This window comes from Solanum lycopersicum, chromosome 1, assembly GCF_036512215.1.
Source record: "Solanum lycopersicum chromosome 1, SLM_r2.1".
NCBI lineage: Eukaryota > Viridiplantae > Streptophyta > Magnoliopsida > Solanales > Solanaceae > Solanum > Solanum lycopersicum.
The window spans coordinates 83,518,392-83,539,133 of record NC_090800.1 but is presented as its reverse complement, the minus strand read 5'-3'; the positions used below and the strand labels follow the sequence as shown (position 1 = coordinate 83,539,133).

The window sequence follows — 20,742 nt, the reverse complement described above, 5'->3', positions numbered from 1 at the left end:
AAACAACTTTATTTATTTTATACTAGTGGTTGATTAAACTTTTTTCCCCTCATTTACCAAAGATATAAACTAAGCATTAAGGAGAAGAGTGTGATATACTTTTAAATTTTGTCATTTAAAATTAATAGATCACGATTATATTATTTAGTATATATGTATATCTTTACCATCACACAAGTGGCTTATATATACATTTTCTTTTACACAAAGTGAAAAATAACAATTTAATTTTTATTTACTTTTAATTGAAAAAGAAATTCACGTGGGGTGTATTTGACCCTTCTCAAACTTTTTTTTTTCTTTTGACTGTTTTTATTCATCAACTAATTTGAATTTATTGTTTTGATAGTTAAGTTTATTTTTTTTACTTATCTTCTTGTAAAATTTATTATAAATGCCCTAAATTATAAAAAAATCAAATTACAATATAATCGCAAAAAATTAATTTATAAAACTTTTTAATCTCCTTTCTATTCACACTTTTTTCTTTTTATTTCTCTTAATTTATACTAAAGAATGAATGAAAATATAAAATAAGAATAAAAACTCAGACAATAACAACTAAAGAAGCCAGAAAATAATTGTTTGTGAAAATATCAAAGACATGACTTTTTTTTAAAAAAAAAATTGAATTTTTTTTTATATATATATATATATATTATAAAAATAAGAATATACGTGACCCAATTTTACCAGGATAGTCCATGGAATATATGTGTGTCATTATTTAAGCGAGACTCAGGGCCCGTTTGGTTATGGTATAAGAGGGCTTACTATTCATGTATAAAATATTGTATTAGTTTTATAATGTTTAGTAAATTTTTTTTATTAGGTTTTAAAGTTAACATGAATTATACTATGTTTGGTTGTATTTTTGTGGTCCTACATAATTAATACTAACATAACTTATGAGAAAATCTATGTATAAAGTTATACAGGGTAAAAAGTGAAATAAGTTATGCGGGTATTAGTTATACATGTATTAAAGTGATAAATTATATATTTACCCTATTAATTTATTTTATTATTTTCTTAATGGATACTTTATTATTTTCTTATATATAGGTTTGTTATTTTTATTTCTTTTTTATATTAACACCATTTTTATTTCTTTTAATTTCTTTTATTTTTTTAATTGGAAACTTTATTGTTTCCTATCTTGTTTTATTTTTTATTGTATATAGAATATTTTCAATTCTTTTTTATATACTTATCATTTTGATTGATTTATGTAAATATAATATCTTTTTAATATTAAAAAGTTGTTTGATATTTTTTAACTGTATATATACTAATCAAATATTAATATTATATATTACTCAATATATTTCACATTTATTAGCATATATTATTATTTTGTAAATAATATATATTAATAATTTGCAATAAGTTTAATATTCAATAGTTAATAATTCATGTATTGTAATGACTAAATAATATCGACATAAATAATATTTACATAATTAATATCTGCGTAACTAAATCCTACCTAACTAATACCCGCATAACTAATATTCAAATAACAAAATCTTACATAACTATACCTACATAACTCCACCGATGAAACTTATTTGACATTTTATGCGAATTTTTTAATTTTATTTCTTCTTATATAAACCGTAACAGACCACATAAAAAAAGAGAAATTCTTCCGCGTTTTGCAAGAATTCTCAAGAAATCAAGAAGAGAGAACTCAAATTTTGTAGCTATAAAATACCCCTAAATTCCTTAAACCCCCATTTTCAGTCTCTGCTTCTCTCACACTCACACTGCAGTGTCTCTTTCGTTAGTGGAAATTTGAAAAAAGGAAGAAGAAAGAGGCTCTCAATCTTCAGTATGGTAAGCTATGTGTTGTCTTTATCTATTGGCAGTGCTTTCTTGAAGTGGTGCTAAGAAATAGGAACTTGTGTATTGAAAATCTTGAACTTCTTGTTTTTGCTATTTTACAGGATTTGTTTAGGCAGGCTATTCTTCGACAAGGGCCACCTGAAGAATTCGCTCTTCTAACTGTTCAAGAAGCTATAAAACCTCAGGTTTCTATATACACCCTTTTATCTTTTCTATGTGTGTGCCCTAATTTCTTGATTTCGTAAAACACAACACAAACAAATTCCTGAGATTGTTACTTCCAAGAAAAGAACTAAATCTCTTCTATATGTGTGCCCTAATTTCTCTTGCACAAAGAAATTCCTTACAAGAAAAGAACTAAGCTATACAAAGTTGTCCTACTTTATGTTTTGCATAAAACTGCTTCAAGATTGTGTAAATTTTCTTAAAGGGGAAGTGTTCTCTATGCTATTCACTTCTATTTCACTATTGAGTTGTTGGGAAGGTACTTTGGTCCTGTTAATACTACAAAAGAATGTTTTTGATCGGTGAATATGCTAGATTTTATCTCCGCTTTTAACCTTCATTCATTAAAGATTACAATTTCAACTCTTAGCTTTATTTCCCAAACTAATTAGGACACCTAGTTGCAAGATGTGGACTACATATGTATGTTTGTTGATCTATGTTTATTTGGAGGCATGTAATGCAACAGGTGTGTATATGCATCTTGTAATGTGTTATAGAGGTGTATCTGTATGTTTTCTAGTACCTTGACTGCTTGTGTAGATTAGAAGGAAAAACAAAAAAAACAAGACAAATTTGCATATAACGTATAGAGGAAAGTGAAACAGAACAAAGACAAATTATACAAATATTGTGGCAGATCAATGAAGATTCATGCAGTGGATCTCAAATAGTCAACGGTAATACATGTCCTTCACATTATTCACTTTTCTGAAGAACTAAGACCTGAAAGTGTTCAGTCACCAGATGTTGATATGGGCTAAAATTCATCGAACCCATTAGCTTTACCTGACAAAAAGCCTACCTTTTTCCTTTGTTTAGAGGTTGGGGTGCAGGAATGTTCAAGTTTAAACATAAGACCTTGCTCTCTGCTTTTGAATTGGACCTTTTGCAGTATTACAAGTAGTCTACCTTTTCTTTGATAGTGTTCCCCAAATGTATTGACTATGCCATTTCCCATTTATTGTGATGGTGACACATTTGTAGATTTTTCTGTTTTCTTGTTTGAGGTGCAGTATTCATTATATAGAAGTCCATTTTGTGCTACATAATAGTAGCTTATGTGATAAATTATTCATCTAGGTTTCTCTGAGTAGTTATGATTGAGATGTGTTTACTAATGTGAGGTTATTGCTATAGGGTTATATGTAGCCTATTGACTATTCTGGTCATCTGCAGAAGCAAACTAAGCTAGTCCAAGATGAGAATCAGCTGTTGGAAAATATTCTCAGGTCGCTACTTCAAGAATTGGTGGTATGTGTGATTTTTCTTAATGGGAATTGCATCATAATTTATGGAAACGTTGGTTGATGAAAATTGGACTTGGTAAATCATGGTGAATTGTAGTTTAGGGTGACTGGCAATCTCAAATTGTGACGCTGTTGACTAACTTATGGTTAGTCCCATCTCATTTGTGAGACTACTCTTTCCAGTTTCTTGATATTAAGGCTTTTTTGAACAGAGGTTTATCGGAAACAACCTCTTTACTCCGCAAAGGTAGGGGTATATTCAGCTTACATCCTACCCTCCCAGAACCCACTTGTGGGATTACACTGGGTATGTTGTTGTTGTTGTTGTAGGCTTTTTTCATATGTACTTTTTTTTAAAAAATAAGTAAACCTTTATATGTATTTAACAAAACAATTTCCAGTCTTAGATTTTTCCCTTGGTCTAAGTCAAAGTTATCAACCTTAGCTTTCTTAATTATGATCTTGTTCGGACCAGCTTGCGCACGTTGACTACTCCACCTTGTACCTGCTACTTCTGACCAACACGAGTATCAACTACTGTTGGGAAGAAAACAACGTACCCAGTGTAATCCCACAAGATGAATATGATCTTCACGCCCTGCCCTTTTTTTATTGGATTATTTTCATCTTCCCAGCTTCTATTGTCATCGTGTAGGCATATTTTCACTAAAACTTGCACATTCCAATGTGAGTCAATGTTCCACTAAATACATTCTTCTCATTAGAAGATAGATTTAGGGTAAACGAAAAATTGGCATTATTGTTCTAGGATTTGTTCACGTGATAAATTGCATGTACAGGGTAGTATTTTCGTCTATATTAGATATCCTTGATCTTGAATATTCCCTAATGAACATACAAAAGAGAAGTTTTGGAGGCTGAACTTAGAAAAGGACTAGTTGATAGGTCTATCGGTATAGTTTGAACAGTATTTGGCGGGTAAGTCCAAAAAATGGTATTTGTTAATGCATAAGTGTGATAAAAGACTATTTGTCTCAACTTATATAGTCAATAGTTTTTCTTTTTTGAGAAGGATATATAGGACAAGTTTATTTAACTTATATAGTCAAGACTCCACTAGGTTAGATGAAATGCACTGGCTCAACATCCAGGGCAAGTTGTGGTTGTGACTGGTTCAAGTAACAAATTGAAATGGAAAGAATACATCACAAATATTTACCAGAATACTTCTTAGGCAGTGGCTGATTTATCAGGAAATTCTGTAATTGTATCTCTCCTGCATTACAAGAAAAGCTGAAGCTGTTTCTTTCTTGTTCACAAGCTTTGTAAAGTTGGGAAAATATTCATGTTACCTTTTCATCATTTTTTCTTGTTTTCTTTTGAACTTCTCATCATTGGTCATGCTATTAAGTACTTTTCTGGGTAGCATGACCGTCTTCCGATTAGTGAATTTTCTTTATCCTGTCACAGGCTGCTGCAGTTCAGTCGGGGCAGAAACTCATGAAGTACGGAGTGTCAATTGTTGATGGTGAATCAAGTCAGGGTCAGATTCCCCGCCTTCTTGGTGAGTGTCTGGTAGCACTAACTATTTTACTGCATAGAAGACATATTTTATTAGCATGTTTCTTGGTCGCAGAATATTCAAAGTGTTTCACCTTAGAAGACATGAGGTATAAGATGTTATAACTCACAGATCAAGAAGCTAGTTGGAAAAAACAAACTAAAGAGGGTTGAATGGTAGATTTGAGAAGGATTGGTAGACTTCAATTCATCACTTCATATTTACATTCTGCCCAGAGTTCACTCCCAGGAATATACCCGTCCCTAGCCACTCACGTCTTTGGGATTCATCTGCCTCCAATCTTCTGAGTTCTTTTGAAATTTGAAGAATCATTTCTCTTAAGCTAAGGACTTGAGATATATTGTTTTTTTTCCATCTCGTAAGGTTGTCTATGTTCTTCTCTTTTGGTTATTATCAGGAAATTTTAAACCTTAAGACTCTTTAGTTGTAAATAGTACTGCTAAGAAACAAATTCATCTTATTGTTATACATCTAATGTTTACCCTAAAGGAAAAAAATCAGCTAAGATCACAGTTGTTGTAGCAGTAGAGGTAGAGCGATCTTGAATATGCCTTAATTGCTAATGGAATGGGTACATAATGCTAGGTGTAAAAATGTATACAACTAATATTTTGAAGTTGGATTTATAGAAGCCTATGAATTCTCTGGCTGATTCTCAGAGGAGTTGGTGTTGGTGAGATGCATTTATTATCTTAATCTTGTTTATAAAGCTATCATGGATAGCCACTTGTTCTTTCCTTGTAACATTTTCTTTTAATTTATTTATAGATATTGTTCTATATCTTTGTGAGAAAGAGCACGTCGAAGGTGGCATGATATTTCAACTTTTGGAAGATTTGACAGAAATGTCAACAATGAGAAATTGTGAGGACGTTTTTGGGTATATAGAGAGCAAACAAGACATATTGGGGAAGGTATGCATAATTATCGGCTGTTTCAGTTCTATGAATATATCTCGGTAAAAAAAAGTTCTATGAATATTTCTGACTTTTGTGATGGTATTAGTTTACTTTGTGCAGCAAATTCTTGTCATTTAAAATGTTCATGTTCATCATTTTGACATACAGCCAGAACTCTTTGCCCGGGGAAAGCTTGTTATGTTGAGGACGTGTAATCAGTTGCTTCGTCGTCTATCAAAGGTGCATAGTGTTTTGCATTTCTGCTTTGTCTATGTATTATATATCAGAAATATGTTCGTCTCTATTTGCACATCAATTCATCTGGTGCATGTCATGAAAATATATCTACTTGCAGCAATACAGGTCATTACTTATTGTCGATGCAAAAAAAGAGAAGTTTTTAGTATCCGGACAATGGCATTGCCCTTTGATTTAATTTATGATGGCAAAAAACTTCGTTTTGTTGTATTATACTAAAACTTTCCCTCGTTATTTGATTGAGGGGCTATTTTGGTTGTGCAAGTATTAATTCGAATCTCTGATCTATTTCCTAATGATCAAGAGTTAAAGTTCAATTTAGTTTGTAATGGAATTCTTTGACAAAGGTAATAGTTATACTGTGCTGGGAACAGTATTTACAGTTCAAAAAGCACAACCGAACGTGATCCTTGATCTTCTCACAAGTATTCAAAATGTCTAATAGAGAGTTTACGTCTTCCATGAGTTTTTTTGCACTACAAGTGAATAAAAGAATATAATTCATCTCGATTTTCTGTTTTGGGCTGCTACATTCTTCAAAACATCTCGCGTTTCTTTCCTTCCGCATATCATGGAACTTTTTTTTTGTGGGGGTGTTTTGTTCATTATAGAGCTAAAGAAGAGATATGTATGTAGTATTGTGCTGTCTTGTGCTGTTTATTTGTTTTTATCTTGTGCTGTTTATTTGTTTTTGTCTTGTGCTGTTTATTTGTTTTGCCCTGTCTTTCTGGAGAATGACATTATTGATGAAGATGTAATATATAGGAATAATAAGGATGCTCATAATGGACCAGTGCTATTAATATAAATCCAATTGCTTTTTTTATACATGTAATGAGGATGAATTGAACCCAATAAAATCAACTCCTTGAAAACAAAAAACTCGGAGAAAGACTCTAATAGTGCATTCCCCTTTACTTGGTAGGGCTTGAAAGACTGGACAACTTCTTTTCCTTTCCTATCTCATACTTTTAATTCAAGCTGAAATAGGAAAACTGCTAGCAACACTAGGCCCAGTGTTTAATTTCGCAAGTAGAGGGGACATTAAGAGGGGCTTGTCCAGTCATGATTATAATCTGGCCCAAAAAAAAACTTGGAGGCTAGTGTCATAGAAGAGATAGTGACCAAGAGATTTCTCTTTTAGAGTTTGAGTCGCCGACTGAAGCAATCAGAGTAAATGTTGGGGAATGCCGACAAAGAGGACACATTATTAGTCTCTTAGTCTCTCTGAATAGATGCCGTTGTCTACCTATCTGGAACTTCAGTTAACTAGAATGTTTAGTTAGATTTGGAGAACTTTTCCTGCACATCTACGGTTGGAAAGTGATTGTTAGAAATATTTGTGCCTTGATTCAAAGATGGAGACGAAAGCCCATTGGTAGTCGTTGCTTGCATCACCTTTTTGATACGTGATGTTTTAATGTTAGGCAATCTATATTTTCATGAAATAAAAATATTATTATATTCAAGCCAATTCAACTATCAGGGGTCAATTAAATTCAAATTTCGCTGTATTTCATTCCTTTACATGGCTGGTAAAACCTGAACAATACTTGTTGGGTACCAGTTATCTTCTCTCTTAGTAAACAAACTGTTCCAGTATTTTCCTGGCTTAACATCTTGTATTGCAGGCAAATGATGTTGTTTTCTGTGGGCGCATTATCATGTTTCTAGCTCACTTCTTCCCCTTATCTGAGCGTTCTGGTATTTAGTTTTCTCTCTCTATATGTGGTTGGATCGCCTGTTTGTATATTGGTGCTAATCTGTTTGCTCAAATTCCTACAGCTGTAAATATAAAGGGTGTTTTCAATACATCGAATGAGACAAAGTATGAGACAGAAGTTCCTGATGGTAGGCATCTTTCCCTTCACTTTCTTGCAGATTTGGTTTTGCACTTTTTTAATGCTAACAGTGCATCAACTTGTTTGGTTTCAGGTATTTCTATTGATTTCAACTTTTATAGAACACTTTGGAGTCTACAGGTTGGTATCAGGTGTTTTGTTCTTTTAGGGGAATACTTTCGATTAGCAAAGTCTGTTAGATAAGCATCCTTAAAAACCTAACATCATGAGATTATTTCTGCATTTCCTGGTTACCCAGTTGCTTTCATACTCGTTACTTCTGAAGAAGTGTCACAGAGTGCTCTTTTACAATTTTAGTGGGAGCTGGAGGTCCTGATATAACTTCTAAAGAATTTACCGCTAAATGTATAAAAATAAAGCATTTCTTTGAATCCATTCCAAGTTTTGCTGTTGATTATCATACTGAATCATGAGGTGCAACCTCTATCACCAAAGCAGCAACACAATATTTATTACAAATGAAGTCATCAGGATGTCTTTGTAACATTGAAATCCTAGTTGATGCTATAGATGAAGTTCAGAGATGAGACTGTTGGTGAGAAACCAGAGGGACAAAGAATTGTTAGTAAACATAGAAGACAAGGAAATAAAAGAATGGATGTATATTTTATGTTATATAAATATATAGACCGGGGCGGGTGGGGAAAATATTTGTGTAAAAGAGAACAAATGCACCTGAACTGGAAGGTTAGGGTTTCTTTGATGTTGATATTACTGCAAAAATGCAGTTTGGGTTTTATGATGATATTACAACATGAAGTAAATTAGAAATGACAAAAGATAGCCATATTTGGCATGTAGTTAGGCTTCAGGGCTTGATCTTGCGTTAAAAGTACGTACAAGCTGGCTGTAGTTTGAGAAGAAGTGATTTGAGCTAAACCAATGTCTGGGTAGCACAACAACCTACTAAAATCCTGCAGCAAAGTTGCAGATTTGTACCTATTGCATAGCGCCATGGTTTTATAGCATACTATCACCATTTGGTGAGAGTGGTAATTCTGATTGTGGATTAGTGGATTCATGGATTATTTCGTATTAAATTTGCTTTTATTAATAGGTATTGGTAAATATTTTAAAAATCGACCCCTCCCCCCAAGAAAGAATCTTTCAAGAAGTATAAAAAGACTTAGTAACCAAATCATGTCCTCTGTGGAAATGATATCATCACTATAAATGGCTATAGAAAATGTTACGAACTCTATGGACATAATTTAATCACTTCAATTGGCTTATTTTAAATTCTGATTTGTTGGTGCTGTAGATGCAATCCCTGTTTCAATTGCATATTCCCTTTTCTCAGTTCCTTCTGTCATAATATCTGAAGGAGGTTCTCTTTGGATATGTCCATTATCATTTGCCATTTCATAATCGTTTCTTCTCAATTTCATGTTTTGCGGTTGCATTACCTTGAATACAAGATTAAAAAGGAATATGTGATTTAGGTCCTTCAAGTGGCTTATAAATGCTTTGCAGTGGGAACTTTAACTTTTGTTGTAAAATTCCTCCACTAGCATGCTTGAGGTATGAGTAGCCATCTTACACTTATGCTGCATTGACTACCCAGTGACCTCTATCGTCACACGCAATGCAAATAGTGGGTACTTGGTCATCTGTGTTGTATTGTTTTCTAAATCTAGTGCAGCCCAGTTAGGTACATCCCTTAGAATCAGCTGTTTCCTGATGAAGATGAAGGCCTGATAAAGTGCCTATTTGATGTCTCTACCACTACCTATGTGTATTGACCTTCGATTCGTAGAAGTTAAAGCTGTAGCTTAGTTTGAATAGTCTCCTTCACAGATGTGAGAACACATTTCTATGTAGTTTTTTTTCATTTTTATTTGTCTTTCTAATAGGAGGTAAGAACAGCAATTTATGGATCAAGTGAAAGAGAAACTCGTGGAGCCGAAGTGGGGTGAGAGAAGGCAAAGAGAAACCCATTAAAATCCAGTAACTATTAGTGTCCAGAAGTTTGTTTAGCAAGGAGTTAGGTTGCTTTTAGCAAAGCATAAGCTAGAAAACCTTCCTTATGTAGTATTTCCTTAAAGTTACGGGGAGATATAAAGGAAACTGATACAACCATGTTCTAGCTCTTTGATTCTGTCAAAATTGATTCCCGACCCCCAAAAGAAACGGATGTAAGCAAAGAGATACTGTCAAACTTAAATTTGAAATTATCTCCCTATACTCTTCTAAAGCAGTCATGTTTGATAATTAATAAGAGTGGCACATCAGATTACGGTGATAGGGGGTCGTCTCTTGTTGAATTCAGACAATCTTTATTTATGTATGAATCACTGCATTTGAAGTATCTCTGATAAGCTCTGGGCATGTGCTTCCCCCAGCTTCCTGTCTTGTTTAGTAATTTTTTTAGCTTTGCTAACTTAGGAATACTTCTGCAATCCACCATCCTTGATTAATGCTCCCGGCAAGTGGCACAAATTTACATCCAGTTTGACGGTACACCTCTTTGTCTGTTAAAATTCTTTGTGATGTTTCTGTTGCTGTTTTTTTCATTTACCATATGTAATGTGTGATCAATTATTCTTTGGGTCTTGCAGCTTGTTCTAAACACTTTCGAGGCTCAGCCTTTAAGTGATGAAGAGGGAAATGCTCATAACCTTGAGGATGATGCTGCAACCTTCAACATAAAATATCTTACAAGCAGTAAACTTATGGGTCTCGAGGTATGGGAGCATTTCCCAATTTTGAAGGCTCTTTTTAAGCAAAAAAGTAGCAAACCCAATAGCATATTCCTGATCATTCTTTTTGTCTCAGCTGAAAGATCCTAGTTTCAGGCGCCACGTTCTGGTTCAGTGCCTCATTCTGTTCGACTATTTGAAGGTAATGATAAGCATGTTGTTAGTTTGAGTTCAAAGTGCAAGTGGATCTTTTAGTAGTAATGTCACCTTCCAACATTAGTTGAAGTTCAGTAAATATATTTATTTTTTTTACAAATTCCAAAAATACTATTGACTGAACTTCAACTAAAGTTGGAAGGTTTTTTCTACTTGAAATTCACATTATCAAAACATCAAATTCAGGTGCATATCTTTGATTTCGATCAGGATCATGACAATCCAATGTTTGATAATCATTAAGTTGAAGATTCTCTAATATACGGTGTCAGTAGGATTCTTAAATGTCTTCGGAGTGGTGTAACATTGGAGAAGAGAGCTAATGAAAACGTGCAAAACGTGCCAAACTTTGTCTCTGCTGGAGTTTTGCTGAGGGAAGCTGTGAGAGTAAAGTTAGCCGAGGGAAGGAGAAGGAAAAACTTTGTAGTTAACTGATAGAGAGGAAACAGTAGATTACGTGGTTTGTAACTTATCTAGAAAGATCTCCTATTGATCTAGTCTCTTGTCATGATGGGGTCATTTGGCTATGACCTACATGTTTGACCATTAGTTTTTGTCCATTATGTCAACTTCCCCTTGAAATAGGGAATTTGAAGTTGAAAGCTTGTTTAAGCATGTCAAGTTAAATAATGGTCCGCTCACAAAACTTCAAGTTGTTTTAAGCGAAATTTATGACAAAACACAACCTCAACTTGCAAATACTTTTTCTTTTTTAAAACTTCAACTGAATAGTGTCCAAACTTCTACTTGTTCGTTATCATGCAGGCACCAGGGAAAAGTGAGAAGGAATTGCCCTCTGAAGCAATGGTTGGTATTGCCTTTGTTGTTTATTTCATTTCATGCCGTATCAGTTTTTTAGTGGTCCTTGATTCCTGCCATTGCTCTCCCTTTGTGAATATATATGTATATATAAAATATAGCACACACACTGATGCATATCGAGATACTTGCGCAAGGGTTTGCCTAGGCGTGAAAGTAAAACTGTTTCACATAACTGTTCGGAAGGACTACTCTTTAATCTTTATATGCTCCTTCCAAAAGAAAACCAGGGAATAAATGAGGCCTTTGCTCTTTAACTTATGTTCTGATAGAAGTTCTCTGAAGGAAACCTTGCAACTGTTAACAGAAGTGATTCTCTATTACAATCTTTAGACTGCTCTTTTCTAGAATGTTGCAAGTTGCAACAGAATTCATGATGATATAACTGATGTTCTTAATATACAATGTTGTGGATAATGAAGAGTATTATTTATGGTAATTTTTGATGTTGCGTATATCTGGGCTACATGTCCTTTCATAAGTTCTTTTCCCTGTTCTATTCTTTACTTCATTCTCATTAGCAAGTGTTATCTTTTGCCTGAACGGGAACCTGTTGTTCCTACATATTTTTTTTCTTTCAAGTGGAAGAATGAGAAAGTAGAACCCACCATTAGGTGGATTGCTATTCTATGGAACAAATACACGCCTAACACAAAAAAATTACTCTCATCCTGTCTCAGAACCACAGCTATCAAGAGAAAACAGAGGGTGGGGTGGAGTGTGGGGAATAATCTTATATAAGTATAAAACTGCTTTCTGGAGAAGAGGACCCATTACCTCAATGATTTGACTTCTCCACTTAAGCAAGGGGCTCATCAATAACATGTCTCAACGCATTGGAAACAATAAAATGATAGCACGTACCTTATTTGGTGCACGTCTTAGGGTGGAAATGGGGTCATGGCATATTCTGGTTAATTTGTGATCATATCTCATTTTATAAATAGATCTTATGGTAAAGAGAAAATGCCATCTCGTTTGTTTCTTTCAACCATTTTGAAGTTCTTGCAGATACAGTGCTGCAGAAGTAGGGATTGATATTTTGTTAGTGATTGCTAGTTTGCAAGTCAAGATGCTTGTGTTTTTGTACCTTATAGAGAAAATAGTTGATCATTTATTGCTGAACATAGCTTTATGTTAACTGGGGAGTCCCTATGGTCACTTACATAATGTAATCATCATGTGCACATCATGGAGTCTAAATGCCTGTCCAACATCGGCTAGGGCGTTCAGTTGAGGTGCCGCAAAGCTCACTACGATGAATATTTGCACACAGAGCATTGTGCTGTACCTCAGCAACAAGCTAATTTTGTTTCCTCAAAATTGTAGAAGGAGGAAATAAAGACTAGTGAAGAGCGGGCAAAGAAGCTTCTTGAAATGACTCCACCCAAAGGCATAGATTTCCTCCGCAGTATTGAGCACATTTTGGAGCGTGAAAGGAATTGGGTAAGCATCGGTTTTCTCTCTTTTTTTGCTCTCTCATGCAGGAGATCTTAGACATTTGTGAGGATACTAGAAGCAATGTGTTTATGTATAACTTATCTAAAATATTCTTCTTCATTCTTTTCCTTATACATTTCTCTATTTTCTATTTATTGGTTGGCTTATTATGCTTAATATTCTTCTTCACTCTTCTCCTTGTACATTTTTCTATTTATTTACTGATTGACTTATTATGCTGTGTGGATGATGGTTTTTCCATAGGTTTGGTGGAAACGTGATGGCTGCCCCCCATTTGAGAAGCAACCGGTAGAGAAAAAGCTGGTTCAAGATGGAACCAAAAAACGGTATCTAAGTTATAAGTTAGCATGTACTGTTTCTTTTAATCCTTGCCTCAGTGTAATAGCAAAAGTGGAGTCCGTGGAGGGTAGAGTGTACTCAAACCTTAAAGCCACCTCATTGAGGTAGAGAGTCCGTCTTCCGGAGACAGCCTTACAACGTATAATATATTGGTGAAAATATCCAGATCATATGTTTTTTTCTTAGTTTTGCATTTCTCTCACATTAGAAAAATTAATTTGTTAACAAGAATGAAAGTGCATTGGAGAACCATGTGTCCTCTAGTGACTCTAAGAAAATGATAAGTAATGAAAAGTTCAAAAAGCAGTAGGCCTATCCCTGTGAAGATCCAACAACTCCACTCTAGAATACAATCCTTCTGCAAGCACCACAGCAGTTCGTAGAGAACTATTCCATTCCAAGCTCAGGCAGGATGAGTACTTCCGTTCAGGAATCTTTAGCATTATGGTGAAGCTTAATGCACCACTCAACAGACAGCATAAAGTTTTGTTTAGAGCTTCTTACCTTTAGTCCATGTTACATGAGTCCTTCATTTGCTTGATGTATCTGTCTTTGAACGAGTGTGATATGTGTAGTATTTCATGCGAATTCCTTAAAATATCCTAAAAATTTAGCAAAAAAACTTGACAGACATGTACCAAATACTTCCATATGCCATACTGAATACGCAGCATATTGAAATCCATGTAAGATGGCCTTTATACAACCAAAGTTGCGAATTTGACTAGAAAGTTTCACATGCTTTTGCCATGATACAAGAAATCTCCTCCATGGTTTTCTTGCACGAGTGTAGACTAGTGTGAACTACGGACCATGTGAAAAAGTGTATCAACTTACTGTAATGGAAGTCAGCCAACATAGATTTCTGCTACTAAAATACTCGGTTTTCCTTGTGTGATCGGAATCCTTGTAAGTTGTAGTTCTTAAATCCAATGCTGAAGGTTATACTCCCTCCATCCCAATTTTTATGACACACTTTCCTTTCTAGTTAGTTCCAAAAATAATGACTTATTTCTATATTTTAGTAGCTATTCAACTTAAACATGCCCATTTTACCCTAAACGAGATGATTTATAGCCACACAAACAGCTATGACTCATTTTAGACTACAAGTTTCAAAAGTCCTTTTTTCCTTAAACTCCATACGAGTTACCTTATTAAAAAAATGAATTCCGTGCCAAATGAAACAATATCACATAAATTGGGTCGGAGTAGTACTATTTACTCAACAGTTTGTAAATATTTCAATTTTGGGAATTTTAGTTGGTTTGTGATATTTGGTGCTTTTGAACTGTATAATTTGTTTTAAAATTACTAATTACTATGTATGCATATCACATTCTGTTGTAGATGATGTCATTCAGCTGTCTTCCAGCAATTTGAATTGTGCTTTCTCAAATCCTGTTGGGTACAAGACATATTGTTTGCTAAATTGTGCCCTTATGGCCTATTTCACCTGAACACATTGCAGACTCATCTGCGGGAAATAGTTGTTTATCGCACCCTCAGCAGCCTATGTAACCAAATAGCAACACAAAGTTCGGTATTCTGCCTTGAGAAGCCAAGGAGAATAAATAAATATGTTTAGTCATCTTTTCAAGAATTCAAACTGCTGCTGTTTTTCGTCCCCTTTTACCCATAACTTAGATGATACTTAACCATATTCTTTTTGCCTTGCAGTCGGACACGATGGAGTCTTGGAAACAAAGAACTCTCCCAACTGTGGAAATGGGCTGATCAGTATTCGGTTTGTTTTTCATTAACTTAGTACTTGCTTCTTGCATGAGTCTTGTGTAGCAAGATATTTATCACATTAGTTTTCTGTGGCTCTGTATGAGAAACTTACTGATATTATCACTATGATATACAAAATCATTAGAACTCTTTCATTGACAAATAATTCTAATCATAGATGAGATTAACAATGAACCTATGAGTATGACAATAGTACCAGTGAGTAGATGTGTAATGGGCTTGCTTGTAATTGATGGTCTCCATGGACTTGTGAAAACCAAATATCCTCTCATAAGCACCATGAACTGTATGAACGGTATACACACTGAACACGTTTAAGTACTCGTTAGATTTGTTGCGTGATTAAGATATGAATGCTTATTTCTGGCTTTAATGTAAAACAATGAAGTAAAATTAAGATTAAAATACTTTTATCTTTTTATAATTGAAAATTGTTTTATTGTTCTTCACATTGAGATGATGTCCGCTGTACAAAAGGTATGACATCAATCATACCGAAAGATTTATCCCAACTATCTATACCAGAAAAAATGTTCTTGTTACCCCCAAGAAATACGAATGAACAAGATCTCCGTTTTGTCTATACTGGTCTCGGCACTTATTTAGAACTATTTCTTTTCTCATCGATCACTGACAACTTTCATTTATTCTTTTATATCTATAGTAACTTATATTATAAGCATAAAATCGTCAACATGAGTTGTGATAAAGTAGCGGACTATTATATTTTAGTTAGAAGTGTTAACTGACCACTTTTGTAAGTAATACCTTTGCCCTTGTGTTCAAGAGAATCCAAACAACTATTGCAGGTTTAACATCTGGCTAATACACTATCAACTTGTTTCACAATCTTCTGGCATATGCTGGATTGTTTAGAATATGCTAAGGTCCACAGTTCTGTTGCAAATTACACTATAGGAAATGATCCGCATCCTTTACATGCATTTTGTACACACAACACCGGTTCATACTGTAGTGTGTGCCAGCGTAATCCCTTCGATGAGACGACACCCGATAAGAAATGGTGTGTTCCAAAATTGATGTCAGTTTCAGATATGCGCACTCTTACTCAATTTCTCACTAACAACCTGTTAGCCTTTCATTCTTTCATTCTAATTATTCCATGACTTTTAACCTTTACCTTTTAAAAATAATAATTATTCCATGACTTGAAATCTGTATTATCCGAAAAACTAAAAATATGAATTCGTAGTTTCTAACATGTCTTATCCAAGGCATCTTGACTCTGAAGAAGACAGCTTATCATTTTGACGTTGAATGCTACTGACATAAACATCTCTTTTATGTCTTCCTCCAGGGTGCTTTAACTGATGCTGAACGGGTGGCCACTCCTGCTATCACAAAGTACTGGAAACCTCTGGCAGAAGATGTAAGCGTCCATTAATTCTCTTTTAGAAAGCTACTTTTGCAGTAGATAACAGCAACATACCTAGTGTAATCCCACAAGTGGACAACTTCTGGAGAAGATGTTCCCTCTAATGTCTACTTCGTGTTAGTCCCTTTGCTGCGGTAGGAACAGGTGTCTTTGTAGTATTTCCTTGATTTCTGAGTTTGATTTTATCTCTTCTGATCTGATAGATGGATGAATCTGCTGGAATAGAAGCAGAATACCATCACAAAAACAATCGGGTTAGTCTCTTCATCTTTTCTGCTTGGTTTTCTTCCTACACTTATTACCACCATGGCATTTTGTTCTTGGTTACAGCTCAAATGACCTTTTATTTCCAACAATGGCATTTTTAAGAAGACATCGTAGCAACAGAATTCTAGCTGACTCCGATTCATTTCACTGAAATTTTAGGAGTCATTTTTATCATAATCATCTATACTAATGCCGAACTGATCAACTCATAACGAAGTATATATGCACGCAAGTAGCTGAAGGCTTAAACTCATTCAAGAGATTATAAAAAGTATCTGAAGCTCATTTACATTAGAATATAAAAGAACTGTGGCCATATATTTATCTCTACATATATGCAGGGCAGACACCTAATAATAAAATATACAGGACTTGTATAACCCTCAAAGCTGGACGAAGTAAAGATTTTGCATCAGAAAAAAAAAGTTGAAAACAGCTTTCTCAGTTAAAAAGAGATAAGGAAAAGGTTTGTCTCGATATAAAGATATAGCTGATAGTTCATAACATTCAGTGAGAACAGAAGTCGCGTACTTTTGATTCCATGCTGTCATGTTTTGGTGCTACACCCTTGAATTATTCTTAAGTTGTCGTTTTATTCCATCACATGATCAACTCTTGCCCCTTTACACTATGTTTGAATCATTGTTATCCATTGTATTGTATTGTATCGTTATTATACCTACAAGGTTTGTTTTGATTGTTAATTAAAATGTATTGTATTGTTAAATTTCATTGTTACGTAACAATGAAAACCCCTATTTTATGGAACAACCAATTTGGTGTGTTCACATTGTTACTTAATTTCTTTTTCTAGTTATATATTTACATAATATTTCAAAATATTATTTTACTCTTAATTATTTAAATCTAGTCAAAACCTCCTACCCTAGAATAATTAAGGATATTTTAGTAAATATATAAATTACAATACAGTACGATACGATCAAACCAAACAATTAAAATGTTGCTAAACAACAACAAACAATACAGTCTAGCCAAAAATTGTATCTATCATACAATAAAGTACAGTACAATACAATACATTATGAAACAATGGGTAACAATGATCCAAACAAAGTGTTAGTTTCTAAACAGTAATTAAGTGGCACGTGCTAAATTCATTGCAATAGTAGTTGCTTAAGAGCAATCTGTAGTAGTTCCTCTAAATTTATTTACTTGTTTCCTTTTTGCTCCTACAAAATTCATGTAGGTTACTTTTTAGTCTTTTCACTTGTGAGTCCATCCAGAGTGACTAAAAGTGTTCTTTGCATTCTATTGAACAACATCAACAAGGTCTTCAACTTGCCATTCATAAACCCAGACCAAGAGCCATATAGTTGGTGTGAGAAAGAAGGTAGAAGATAATGTTTTTTGCTATTAGATAAATTTTGGCTTACTTGAAGATGGATATCATAGAGAGGCCCAGATGACGTAGTCTGAATTAAATAATTGATGGAGATTACAAATGCAGAAACTGAGATTTATGTGAGAAGGATAAGTTCATGGGACAGTCTCAATATTTCTTGATAATCTTGCTCTTCTCCAGACCATGGAGGTCAATAAAGTCATCCTGGAAGTTTTATTTCTCAACCCATGAGGGAGTAGTCACATCACTGTTCAACTCCACTTATCAGCCCAGAGGGGATAAATGAGTCTTATGCTTGAATATGAAGGATTAAAGCGCTGGATACTTGATTGATTTATTATAACTTCTATTTCTTTTAATTCTGTACTATAAATTCTTCAGGTATTCGTTGTAAGTGTAAACCGTAGACATTTTGTTCAACAAGTGTAGACTCTACATATATGAGCTTCACAGGAGTAGCTAGTCATAGAAGAGGCATATTCTTGCAGTAGACTGACAGCCACTTAAGAATCAAATTAGAATGGAGCTGAATTAATACAGAGAATGCATGTAGTCATACTTCAACTAGTTTGGGGTTGAGTTTTCATCAGAAGTGTTCTTCCCTCAGGGGTGAGAACCCGTATATGTTCTATCATATGAGCACACCTAATAGTTCACACTCTCAGCTAAAGACGAGTATTCCCAATACTGCTGTTCATTTGTTGGGATAGTGTGGTGATCAAACATACATGATACACCTTCTAGGCAGGTGTAATAAGGATATTTGTTCTCGTGCCATCTGGAAGATGGCACATATAGCAGTAGGTAATATGTTATATATAAAGTATAATGGATAACTCATGGAGAAAATTGTTGTGTTGATATCATGGTACATCTTTATGCCTGCTTCCGGTGCATATTTCTTTGACTTCTCTTCGTTGGGTGCATGTTGTAATGATATCCTGGGATCTATTCAGGTCTATTGTTGGAAAGGTTTGCGGTTTTCAGCCCGGCAAGACTTGGAAGGATTTTCCAGAGTAAGAGCTAATTTATGGGTGTGATTTCAAGTCTTCATCATTAAATGTTTATAAATTCTCAATGCAATATGTTATTGTTATTTCTCAGTTTACAGAACATGGTATTGAGGGGGTAGTGCCTCTGGAGCTTTTGCCTAATGAAGTTCGGGCCAAATATCAAGCTAAACCAAGCGAAAGGACTAAGCGGACGAAGAAGGAGGACACAAAAAACTCAGCACAACAAGCAGAAGAAAATCAGGTACCTGAAAGAGAACGTAACCTTACGTTTGCTTATGTTCTCAGTTTCCGTTTCTTTTCCTGCAAGTTAATCCCTGTGGCAGTTCTGTGCTGACTTGAAGATAGTAAGTGGCTTCACCATTAGACTCGAGCATTTTTCTGTGTTTGAAATTTCCCCAGGTTTTCATGCACTATGTGCCACTTGGTCTGCACACAATATAAATAACATTAAAACATTCACATTTGTCAAAAGCTCACCAAATAAGAATGTATAACTTCAATTATGTAACAATTTTTTTATCGCCTTCTATAGTTCGTTCTGGCCTGTCTTGGTTTTAAATTAGAATAGAGATTGTACTTGAGAATGGTGAAACAAATACAATTTCTTAGGATTTCTAATTCATTGTTCCTCCTCCTTTTCTTCTCTTAATGGTTCTTTTCGTTTAATCTTGTCTAGATTGCAACACCACCAAGTGAGATGGACAATGAAGTGGGCAGAGCGGATCCTGAAGCATCTGCTGCTCCCATGGATACAGATGCAGGAATAGCTACTGTTAACATATGTCAGGAAGAAACTCCTACTCCGGAGGATAACCAGAAGCAAAGCTCTGACACAGATGTTGCTCAAGAAGCAGGGCAGATTGAAGCAGACACAGAAGCAGAGACGGGGATGATTGATGGAGAAACAGATGCAGAAGATCTAGATACAGCAGGATAATCCAAGTGTGTATTGGATTGTGCACCATGCCGGTGTAACTTGTGTCAACAATCCACTTAATCTGGGCTCAATTTGTACCATGTAACTTAAGTCAGTTGCTTAAGAAGCTTGACAGCAAAAAAAAAAATAAATTAAAAATTACACAATTTAGAATTAATTACACATTTTTGCATAGATCTTAATTGTTGAGAGGTGGGATTTGTTGCAAGTGAGATTGAAGGATGGGTGTTGTGTATTAAATTATTAATAATACCTCTTTTTATGTTGTTTGGTTGATTACGCAAGTTCTATTTCTTGTTGATACTCTATTATGTAATAATTGTCTTAGATTAAGCAAGTTTTTCAAATTTAAGTTTAATTATGATTATTCGGCAGAGTTCCTAAGTTATTCAACTGAGTCTAATATAACATGAAATCCTACTAATTTGACATGACTTGCATGCCACTGTTGTGACACATCATATCTAGATACGTTGAAGCTATAATAAGATCGATCTAGCATGATTTGTATGTCTATTGTCGCTATTATTTCCCCTGTCTTTTGACTTGGATTTTTCTTATTAATCTTGATGGCATTTTCGTATAAATATCAAATCTAAAGACTATTCAAATACCAGGGGTAAAGATATCCCTTTTGTACAAACTACCC

General features: G+C 34.4%; 1 protein-coding gene across 13 annotated transcripts; it reads left to right on the top strand.

Moving 5' to 3' along the window:
• Positions 1–1,564: 1,564 nt before the first annotated feature.
• LOC101245499 (THO complex subunit 1) lies at positions 1,565–20,377 on the top strand. Of its 13 annotated transcripts, none has more exons than XM_069292109.1 (22): positions 1,641–1,839; positions 1,950–2,033; positions 3,253–3,327; positions 4,755–4,848; positions 4,921–5,539; positions 5,635–5,780; positions 5,934–6,005; positions 7,655–7,727; positions 7,809–7,874; positions 7,959–8,005; positions 10,271–10,342; positions 10,444–10,569; positions 10,661–10,726; positions 11,506–11,547; positions 12,889–13,005; positions 13,264–13,346; positions 15,040–15,106; positions 16,433–16,504; positions 16,714–16,764; positions 19,100–19,159; positions 19,248–19,397; positions 19,833–20,377. In XM_069292109.1, the coding sequence occupies exons 6-22, from the start codon at positions 5,679–5,681 to the stop codon at positions 20,091–20,093; spliced, it is 1,527 nt and encodes a 508-aa protein (XP_069148210.1). In that variant the 5' UTR covers positions 1,641–1,839; positions 1,950–2,033; positions 3,253–3,327; positions 4,755–4,848; positions 4,921–5,539; positions 5,635–5,678; the 3' UTR covers positions 20,094–20,377. The 13 variants fall into 13 exon arrangements, 11 of the variants coding, with proteins under 11 accessions (XP_004230044.1, XP_025888042.1, XP_025888045.1 ...); XM_069292090.1 differs by having other exon boundaries at positions 13,264–13,463; XM_069292114.1 differs by having other exon boundaries at positions 1,643–1,839; positions 5,452–5,539.
• The last annotated feature ends 365 nt before the right edge of the window (positions 20,378–20,742 follow it).